General features: G+C 29.1%; 1 protein-coding gene across 1 annotated transcript; it reads left to right on the top strand.

Moving 5' to 3' along the window:
* The first annotated feature begins 360 nt into the window (after positions 1 to 360).
* Positions 361 to 3241, top strand: LOC123300740. Its single transcript, XM_044883382.1, has 4 exons — positions 361 to 577; positions 1900 to 2108; positions 2229 to 2276; positions 2570 to 3241. Exons 1-4 carry the CDS (start codon positions 365 to 367, stop codon positions 3198 to 3200), a joined length of 1101 nt encoding a protein of 366 aa, XP_044739317.1. The 5' UTR covers positions 361 to 364; the 3' UTR covers positions 3201 to 3241.
* The last annotated feature ends 8714 nt before the right edge of the window (positions 3242 to 11955 follow it).

Here is an 11955-nt window from a genome sequence, read left to right as displayed (position 1 = left end):
TCTGCCTCGTCACTTTTGTTCACAAAGTTTGTAAGCGCCCTCTTGAATCGAACTCAAAGAATCGCAACCTGATCCGGTCTTACTGCCCACAAGATAGACAATTCATAGCTTTATTTTTTCGACTAATTGTTTCAAGTCAATTTAATACACTCCTGTAAATAATAGCCACAAAAACACGTAGTAAGTGAGTAATTTCATTAAAGAAATTTTGGTTAGTAATAATTACTTGGAAGATATTCACAGACAGAAAATCCAATAAAAATATTTACAAAGTATGTTGTAAATTTTATGAAACGACCTTATTTTCGGTATTGTTTTCAAATATTTATTTTGTATTAAGTGAAGTGAACTATAGTGAAATATAATGGAGTTTGGTTACACAACTGTGACTTTCATTGTTTTAATAATATGTATTACTTTTAGATCAGTTATAAGTGTAAAATGTTCTGACAAATTAGCACCACCTAAACCAGTGTACAGTAATTTATATCAACAAAATATTACGCTCGAATTAGATGCGATGTATGATTCAATTCGATTTGAAATTCAATTTACTGACGAAATTAAATTTTTACAGGTAAAATCAATCGATTTTTTAAACAATCCATTCATGTGAATGGGATCCTTATGGTGCACACCATCAACTTGAATATGAACCCACTATTTGGAAAAATAGTCAAATATGCATTTTCCTAGATATGATTAATAACTTTCTATAATTGCCATAAACACTTCAATATTAAATATTTAAGGATGTACGAGCGTCAAGCAAATTTTGGATAAAAGGATTGATTTTTTTAAATATTAAGTTGGACTAACAACTAAATTAATTCCGATAATTTTATGGGGGTTTGAACGATTATTTAAATGAATAAATGATTTCAAAAGTAGGCATATTCAGCATTGGTCTTATGGGAAAACGGTAGATAATCCGCTTTCATAGATTTCGTCGGTTAAAGTTGAAACCTTAATGAATTATTGAAAAAAAAAAGACATTGCGACCGACTTATTAAGGACTTATGAGCAAGGTAGTGGGGACACAAATTTATATCTGGAGTAATTTTCAAAATATCGAAAATTGAAAATTTTGTTTAATTATTTAGCTTTCGATATTTCGAAAAGCAAGGCAGATATCGAAAAATTGTATTCTTATTTTTCGTCTACATTCATAAAGATAAAACAAAATTCATCATCAAAGTAGGTTTCAACCACAAGTCTAAAGTTGCCTCAACGTTTGTCTAGTTTTTACTTTCTATAGCACATTGGTTATAAAATTAAACTTGTAGCATTAGAGTACCATGGAATATAAAAACTGGACAAACTGATAATTTTATATAGTGTTATGTATTCAAATATTTCAATAAACTTGTAATAATTATGAGTGCGGACCCAAATAATGAAAAAATTAAAAATGCGACATAGTTTATCTCGAAGACGGTTCTTACCATTTCTTTGAAATCCAACATATTGAAATATTAATTTATGGCGAATTTTCGAATGTTTTGGCACAAAAAAAGCGGTTTTTACCCGATTGTAGAACAGATTAAAAAAAAAAAATTAATAAATTTACAGTTGCGTGTATGTATTCAGTATATGTATAGATGTAATGTCTTAGTATTATACACGGTTGTCACAAATAACGCACGGATATAAGAGCATGTTTAAATGAACTTCATTATAAAGAGTTTAAACTTTTATTTCACTAGAAAGTAAAAAATAATTTCACTTAGAAGTCCTAATACGTGACTATCTGTGAAAGCTTGGAGTATTCAAGTGTTAAGCCTATCAAGCTAATATAATAGAACTTAGAGAGAAAAGTAATTTTGATTTTGTTTTAGTGCAATAAGTAAATAAAATTCATAAAGCTGTAAATTAAGTTCTTACTTCAATTGTTTTCAGAGCCCATGGGGTATAGTTAACTCAACTGATTCCAAAACATTTCAGTTAGATATTTATAGTAATTATCTAAGTATTATAATATCGAATTCGGCAACATATATCCCAATATTTCTACGATATAATAACGAAAATATACATCCTGAAATTAAAAGGCTTATTCTAAATGGAAAAATATTGTGTTCAGACAATGATGATTTAGTTGAAAATGGGTAAGTTAATTTTTTTTTTGGTGCTGTAAGAGAAACAAAGAAGGATAAATAGATTTTCATAGGAGATTAGGGATTTTGAGACAAACAAAATTTAATTTTTGTAAATGTAATTGTTTTTAGGAGCTCCGAAGAGGGAACATATTGGAGCCTGCCATTTTTTATTTATCCGTAAGTATTTTTAATAATTTCGTAGCGAAATTTCGTTATATTGAGAAATTTTAAAATTTGTTAATAGATCTTTGCCTTTTATTCTTAGCCAGTCCCTCAAGGGAAGGTGGTCTGAAATGATCCCCCTAAGAAAAAATGTAATTTATAGCCAAAATATTCGACATATCTAAAACGTCGAAATATTTTAGCGATAAAAAAGACGACCCCATACAAATCTTTGCGTTTGTTTTGACACTAAATCTGTACTTAAATCTTTTATTACATTTGAAGTTTAATTATTTTAAATGTTATAGTCCCATACCTCAATTAGCGGGAAAGAAAAATTTATCATACGATGACATACCAAATGAGCCGATGAATAATAGCAATCCTAATGAAGATTCCGATGAAAAACACAATTCGTCTGAGCATAAGTTATCATCGGAAAATCATTCCATTTATATTCGATACGAAGACTCGGATGAACAAGAGGGACCATCTAAAGAAAATCCATTGTCGAAAGAAAACTCAGACTATAGACGTTTTGAAAATTTTGATGAAAAAGATGAATCGGTTGAACAAAATCCATCAGAGAAAGAACACATTATCTATAGTCGTTACGAAGATCCTGATGAAAAAGAGGAATCATCAAAAGAAAACTCATTTTCTAAAGAAAAGCTTGTCGCAAGAGGTTATGAAGATCCTGATGAAAAAGATAATTTGTTCGAGCAAGCGTCACCTGAGAAAGAACACTTCATCTATAGTCGTTACGAAGACCCCGATAAACAAGAGAAGTCTACTACACAAATTCCATTATCGGAAGAAAATTCTGTCGACAGACGCAACGAAGATCCTGACGCAAAAGAGGAATCGTTCAAACAAACGCCACCAGAGAAAGAAAACTTCATCTTTAGTCGTTACGAAGATCCTGATGAACAAGAGTGATCTTCCGAATAAAAGTCAACGAAGAAAGAACATTGAATGGAAACGATAGATGGATTAAATTTTTAATAATGATTTTGTTATAGCTACAAAAAAAATAATACATTTTTTTATTTTACAATAAGGTCTCGAATTTTTCTCACAAAGTCATTTAATTCTCCTATGTGCCCCAAAATATTCTTTCCATTTTATTTTAAGGTAGTACCAGCATGAAATCACTTTTCGACAGATTTGGCCGAATTTTTTTTCTCGGGTTTATAATAGCTTTATTTATGAATTCCTAAAATTTCATAATTTTTGACCGTTTAGATCGCGAGATATTTAAAGACAAAGTTCGCGATTTTGAGGGTCATGTCCCATTTAAAGCATGTAAAATGTCCGGTCTCTCCAACTATTTTTTATGATATTATTATATATTGAAGAAAAAGTAGAAAAAAATGTTTATACAATACAATTCTAAAAAAAAAATTTAGAAATTAATTTTCACTTTCGAGATATTAATTTTGACGTAAATTGATCGAAATTGGGACGTTGGCATAATTATTTCCCATTTTAAACGGTCAAAATTTCTGAAACTTTGGGAATTAATAGTAAGCATTATTAAATTCTTAAATTTAATTTTTCGTTAAATTCTGTCGAAACAAAAATTGTACCATTGCTTTAACATAGAAACTGCAAATACCATGCTGGAACATCGTTAAGTCGTAAAAACATCCAAGAATTTAAGTATTATTTCATTACTTCTAATTAATCGAAGTTTTGCCCAAAAAAGTAGGGCCATCTGAGAGTCCTTCTTTGACGAATTTCTTTACACATACAAATTACTATAACAGTGATTTTAACCCTACGCTACGTAGCAGTTTTGATATGGTCTTGCAGAGTTAGGTCTCGGTCTTGCAGAGTTGAGTCTTGATTTTGATTCATATTTAGATAGGGTCTTGGCATGCGTTGATCTTTTCGAAGTGATACTATATTGATCTTGGTCATGGAAAATTTACAAGACTAAGATCAAGACTGCAAGATCAAAACTAATTTGGCTCATTACTAATACATATTGACCCGCAGGTGCACTTCTTAAAGAGGGTAAAACTCGAGAAAAACGATTTTTTGGCTCAGTTATAAAAACAATTAGATCGCGGGACAGCACGGATTTAAAAAAAATTAATACATACTTGAAACTTGGTGAGTGACTTCTCTTTGACGAGTCTACCAAAGTTTTTTTTTCGAGAATGCTGTGTTTTCAAATGAGCAATGACATCATATTTAAGTTATCGTTCAGGAAAAAAAACCGAAAGGAATTTGTCCACTTGATAACATTAATAATTATTAAAAAATAAAATATTTTGTTCGAGAAAAATACTGTACCGATCAGCTTGTATACCACTTCGAACATGCTGTACTTAATAACGGGTGGGTTAATATTTTTGTTTTTGAATACGTACAGGATTTACTTTTGCTGATATGTTTAATAATTATAAATGCTATCAAGTGGTCAGTATCCGACAAATTCCGTGCTAACTCAAGTATGATGTCATTATATGCTCATTTGAAAACGCAGCCTTTTCGAAAAAAATCGTAGAGGAAAGTTTGGTAGACTCGACAAAAGGAAGCCATACTCACGAAGTTTTAAGTATTTATTAAAAAACCTTGGTGTTCTACGGTCTAAATTTTTTGGATTAGCTAAAAAAAATTGTTTAAAATTTTCAGTTAAAAATTCATAAAAAAAAGGTCATAAAAACTTAAAACATTAAGTGAAAGTGAAGGTGCTTTTAAAGTATAATAGTTTTCACTGTTTCGAGTATTATAAACAAAACAAAAATTATTCTTATTCTTTTTATCTGATACCTCTATTGTAATTTCTTGTTCTCTTATTGTTTTCGAAATTTCTCAGCAAAGAAACTCGTGTACACACATTCAATATTATTAAACTAAAAATTTTCGCCTTCGACCAAATTATTCAAATAAAATCAAATAAAATAAAACTGCGTAACAATATTTCACGAGATAAGCTAACCAAGGTTATAATATTATTAAATTTAAATTTGTAACAAATTCGCGTGGTGCAAGATAAACAATAGATACCTACCTATATGCAGTTAAATTTAAGTCACGATCTCTCATGATCAATTTTACTTTCATTTGTGTATTGTGATACTCCCAATACATACCTAATAGCTAAAAAAAAATTACATTCACTTTTAACTGAACACAGATTGCAGTGTTTATTTTGGTAATTTGAGAAAAGAGACATTACGAAAATAAGTCAACGAGATAGGCCATTGATTCAATTTGATGCATTTTTTAAATGAAAAAATTTGGGAAGGTCTTAATGCTCCTTCCTTACTCAAGAAAGTATTAGGGTAAAAAAGTTGAAATGAGTTTTTTTTAAGATGGCTGAATTTCGGATATTTCTTTCTTTACTGAACCTAGGTAGAGATGAAGGACGTCTTGCATCTCAGAGCGGTTGCATTCATTAACGATGCATGTACGCTAATAAAGCAACCAAATTTCTGTTTGACAATTTAAAATTACATGATGTAATTATCAAACTAAATTAAATTCAAATTACATTCCCACTAAAATGATTTGAATAATATCTAGGTTGGTGTCAGCAACAGAAATACTGTCTGGCAATTATAATTTATATTGATAAAAAAACATGAAAAATGATTGTCTGAAAATGATTTTAAAATGCGCACTAGTAAAGGCAGTAAGGCCAACCGCTCTTATATACCAGATGCCTTGTATCTCTCTCTCTTTCTAATTTAAATAAGACATATGCAAAATCTAACCGCTGACAGATCGCACCCGTACTTCATCCTGGCCTCACTTCAATAAGAAAAGAAATATGCAAAATCCAATCGCTGGAAGATTCCAGACGTAGAAATTTTACCCATACTTAATTTTAATTTAAAAAAAATATGAAAATTCCAACGGCTGGCAGATGTCAGACGTACTTCAATAAGAAAAGAAATGTGCAAAACCCAACCGTGGACAGATTCTAGACGTAGGCACTTCATCCATACATAATTTCAATAAGAAAAGAAACATGCAAAATTCAACCGCTGTCAGGTACCAGACGTACTTCTTCGCTGCCTAATTTCAATAAAATGCAACCGCTATCAGATACCGCTATCAGATGCGAGTGTATTTCATCTCTACCTAATTTCAATAAGAAAAAAATATTCAAAATCAAATCGCTTTCAAATGACAGACGTACTTAATCGTTACCTAATTTCAATAAGAAACAAAATATTCAAAAACTAATCGCTTTGAAATCAACCTTTCCGTGACGTTGCCATTTCTTATACCCTTATAAGAATCTTCAACCGTATAAATGAGAGTACGTATAGTCTTACCTTCCTCTTATTTCTCAGAATTATTTCAATTATAGAAATATAAGTTCTAGAAATAAAATCTTTTTGAGGTAAAAGCAAAGACATCATACTCTTGCTTCAACTCGGAACAGTTTCAAATGGTTTGAGTAGTAGAAACTGAAGGTTTTTAATTCTAAGATATTGAACATTGTACAAAAAAATGTGAAATGTATTACGGCTTGAATCCCCTGAAGCTATTATAATGAATCACATTGTAAATGCTCTTAATTACATTTTGGAGGGACGCGTCGAATGAGTCATTTTATAAAAAGTTAATTCATATTAATACTAGTGTTATATTACTCTACAAGAAGAAGCATGAAACAATTAAATTTTTTTAAATATAATTGACCTTGATTAGATTTTTTTTTTTTTCTTTGTGTGATCTGTGGTTTTAATATCAAATGCTATAAAAAATTATTATATTCGATTTCTTGGTATAATTTTTATTATTCCAAAATTATATTGGAAACTTTTTTTATTTGAAAAAATTAATAATTATATCAATCTATTGATGTTTTGAAACCTTCATCATATTACTATGATACTAGTGGGACATGAGTACCTATAAAAAAACGGTCGAGCGGATTTTTGATTCATTATTGATGGCATAGACTTGGTTTTTTGCAAAAATTTCTTGGTTTTCCAAAATTTGATTTAATCTTTTCAATTGTATAGGCTAATCAATAGAATTCATAAAAAGGGTTTTGAGGAATTAATTTCTAGCATCCCTAAATGTGTGTAATCCGAGTTTGCCCAATCCCAGGAGGTGTGCGTAACATGTGGGAGCAAAATAGATGCAAAATTTGAAGAAGGTATGAGTTTTTTACAATTTACCAAAACACTGTGCATCAAATAAAAAAAAAGTTCAGATAATAGTTCTAGCTGAAGTAATTATGCACATTTTTTTTCGACTTTCTGGATGGTGCTTTTTTGTAATTTAAATCAAATGCAAATGAAAAACGAGCCATCTTGTAAACCGTTAGAGATAGGACACAAGTTTAAATATAAAAGTAATTCCTTATAAAAAATAAAAAAGATGGGGAGTTGAAAATTTGCAGGTAACTTCAACTAGTGGTTTTATGAAACATTTTAGATGAAAAAATAGATTAATATTAAATCTAATTTCTTGAAAAAACTTTCGAAAATTACGATATCGGGTAATAATTTTTCGTTTCGTATTTATCCTTTTAAAGGTCCACATAATAACATCCATAGGAGGATAGAGATCCTATTTTAATTATTTTAAAACTCTTATTTGTATAATTATTATAGTTTGAATATACTTTTTCAGTAATCCTGTATTGGTACCATTTAGGAAACAGTATAATTTAAAATAACCAAACTAGTCCCTATAGATAAATAAAAATATAAAAATTTCCCAAAGATATCATGAAATTCTTTATTCAAATTTTCGAGCTGAAAACAATTACGTTCTAATAAAAAAATTAGTGCAATTTCTTACATTTTGCTCGAATTTTATGAAAAATAATCATAAATCAAACAAAAATTGAAAAAGTAATCACATTATTATTGGTCTTAATAATTCGTTTCACAAAACTAGCTTAACATAATAATTTTAAATAAAAAAAGCCGGCGGGAATTTTAATATATGTAATAAATCATCGTCAAATATTGTAAAAAATAATATTGTTCAATAAAAAAAAAAAAAAAAACTATTTTGTTAAACCATGTTTTGAAATCATGTATTTTCTATCATAAATATTGATCTTCCAAATCCTCTACCCTCTGTTCATGTTCCAAAAACCAAAGATCTTAATAAAAAAATTAATTTAAAAAATAAGTTAAATACAAACTGAAAATTTTCCCAATAATCGGTCCCAACTGTTAAATTATGTTTTTAAACTACTAGTATTGTTTTTTCTTTTCAGTTTTATTTAACGCAGTCGGGTTTTTTTATTTTCTTAATTAATTTTTTTATTTCATACTTTTTAATTAGGATTTTCAAATACCTATTCAATAATACCCCATAGTTCGTCGACTTTAATTTTCAGCCTATGTATGTATGGTTGGTCTTTTGTGATGCTCTAGAGACAAAACGTTTCACAAAATGGCGTCTGGTGGTCGCTATATTAAATTTTCATTACTGCCATAACTTCAGTGATCCTCGCAAGATTAAGACAAATCGATTGACTTAAGCATTATCAAAATCGGTCCACGTGTTGGTAATTAGTGTGCCACATAGGAACACACATACTTATTACAACTCCTTTGCGTCACGCAGTCGGGTGCAAAGTGTTTTTTATTTTAGAATTATTTGTCAAAAACTAAAAATTAGAAGGAAATCACTAGTAATATCCAGCAATCAATATGGTAGTCATAAGCAAGGCAAAAATAAGCAGTGGTCTATGAAATGACTAGACCAAAAAATATAAGAGTGAGCTAAACAGTTCATTCATAAATTTGAATATTTTTGTTATAAATTACTATGGTTTCTCAATAGCCATGTAACCCTATTTATTCAACGCCTGCTGAAATAAAATTTAACCCTGTTATCCTAGTTCACTTTTAAGCTGACAATTGCCGCTTGACAACAGGATTTCCCCGATACATCAAACAACTGGTGAGTTTAATTATGAATAAACCATTGCAAATAATGTAATGAGGCTCCACAAACTTCTTTGAGCTGCCCCTGATTTGTTTTTTCAACAGTTTTCATTTAATAGTTATATAAATTACAAAATTAAAACATATTTCAATAATAATTTAAATTGTTTGACAGAAACACGATTATTTCATTAATAATAAATCCAGAATGTAGTTTTGTAGTATTTGGTTACGGAACAATGGAGAAATATTCAAAAAAATTCTAGAAATACACATTGGTTATTGATCGGAAACAATAAATTATTGATCTGAAAAATAATTTATGCGTCATATAATATATTTTTATTTAATTAGGGAAAAAAAAAAAATTGTTTATTTATAATGTGAAAATATTCCCATCCAAATTACATTTTATTACACATTTTGTTGATAAGTTTTTACATTTTGTTGATAGATATGTCAATTTGACTCTAGCTCAGGCTTATTTGCGTAATAAATTTTTATACCATGTATATATGAAATATACATAGTATAATAAGTTTAGTCCCAAGTTTGTAACGCTTAAAAATATTGATGCGACGAAAAAAATTTTGGTATAGTATGTATTATATGGGAATATCAGTTATATATACGTGACATGTATGTATGTGTAACGTGACAGAGTAATCAACACTGTCTATACATGGTATTTCAACAATTATCAATTGTTTGTTTGCCAGTTGTTTTTACCTGGAATGGAAATATTCGAATGGAAAATTGAAATAAGTTTTCTCTAAAATTGTCAATGTCAATATAGATAGTATACAAAACAATTATTTGTACATATCGTGGAAGCGATGGGGAAACAAGAAAGTATATATTTACTTAAATACTTTGTCCATAAAGCCATGCTTCACGTTTAGGTTCTTCGAAGCGTAGTTGAGTGAAAATCTATTCTCAATTTAACGATTTCCTATGAGAATCCCCAAAATTTTTCGAAATATTTCAGAGTAGATTCGATAGTTAAGAATCGAAGTAAATCGATGAGAATTTAATATTCAAACGATTTGAAAAATATAACATAATCGTACAGAATGTTTGAAGCTTATCCTGGCAACATCGGGCATTATATCTAGTTTAACATAAAATTGTACTTAGTAAATGTATGTAGTGTACAATTATGTAAGTATACTTTATACTAACGCAATAAAACTGTTTCAAATTCTAGCTTTTCGTTGCAAAAAATTCGTTAAATAGTACCATATTTTAGTTCCTTGTGATGAATCACATAGGTTACCCTTTTCAATTGGATATTTCTATATCAAAAAAATGTAGAGAGTATGACAAAAATCTATCTAAAATATTTAGACAATCTTGTAGTTCATAATAACATCATAAAAATATAAGGTTGCCGATGATAAAACAACAAAATTTTAATTTTACTTATGAGTTCATCGAGGATCCATCATTTGATGAACAGAGACGACTATAGTAAGAGTATTGATGATTGAAGAGCGATATCTATATTATAAAATTTATAAGCCTCATTTGCACACAATATATTATATATTTTTGTAGTTGCGTGGTATCGTAAAGCTAAAAATAACTCAGTACTTGACTACAAAGCATGTATTTGGTTTATATGTATGTACCGTGCAATAAACCAAAACTTTTTTACAATACTGTAGGTTTACAATCACCTTAGAACAAATTTTTAGAACTGCAGAAAATAATTTATAACTAAACAAATCGGAAGTAGACCTGCAAGGTAAAAGTTAAAGAATGCGGTTACACCTTAGTAAAGTCATAAGCAAGTAAGTGCTACTTCATTGTCCTTAACGCCAACATAACCCGGTAGTTTTTGGTTTATAATGGCATGGCGTGCAGTGCTTAATTCTACACTTCAACTACACAGTTTTGTAAAAGGCATTGACATTTAAATTACTGTTTTATGTCAGATACATACATTATAGTTAAATTATTTAAACAAAACATATATGTATATTATTTATTCATTTGATAACATTATTTTTAGTCAATTCAATATGTATTTAATATGTAGAGAGATGATCATCCTTTGGTGATAATGACTCAGCGGCGATAATAGGCCTGAGAATCATCGTTTGGATATATATGGTAAATGTATGCTTTGATTAAAAATAATCATTACTTCCTTTTCCATTTCATTTAATATGTTTTAATTGTTTTTAATTTCAAAATATGTCTTAATTAATTAGACTGAATAGTGGTATATAAATTACGATTGCAGTGGTGTATTTCTCGAGACACCGTAGAAAATTTCTTCAAATTATAAGGTTTTTATATAAATTTCGGACGATCTCATAATAAAAAATATTAGACCGATCGAAAAAAGAACACGATTTTTACTATATCAGGTCATCGATGTAACGAGTTACAGATAATCCCCAAACAACAAGTTGTTTGTGATTTCTTTCTCTAATTTTGATATAACTTTTGATAAGAATGTAAGATAATTTTTACCCAACAAATAAAAAATATCGAATTCATTTGGCAATTGGATGCACAGTTTCTAAGATATCGTCCAAAAAACTTTACGAAGAAGGAATTCTTGGATCGATTTCAGGTTTTTCAAGTTTGAAAAAATATTTGTCTAATAGGTAACTTAATTGGGACTAAAAACTTTAAGAAAAATTCAAAACGCGAGTCAAAATTTTGTTTAAATATTTTGAGTTGAATAGCTGATTAAATTATTCAATCTTGGTGTGAGTAAAATCGAAAAAATTTTGTTATCTCAGAGATAAAAATCAATATTTAGGACAATTAGTACCCAAATACACCAATATATTTAAATT

Source organism: Chrysoperla carnea, chromosome 5, assembly GCF_905475395.1.
Source record: "Chrysoperla carnea chromosome 5, inChrCarn1.1, whole genome shotgun sequence".
Classification (NCBI taxonomy): domain Eukaryota; kingdom Metazoa; phylum Arthropoda; class Insecta; order Neuroptera; family Chrysopidae; genus Chrysoperla; species Chrysoperla carnea.
This window is presented reverse-complemented; position numbering and strand designations above follow the sequence as displayed.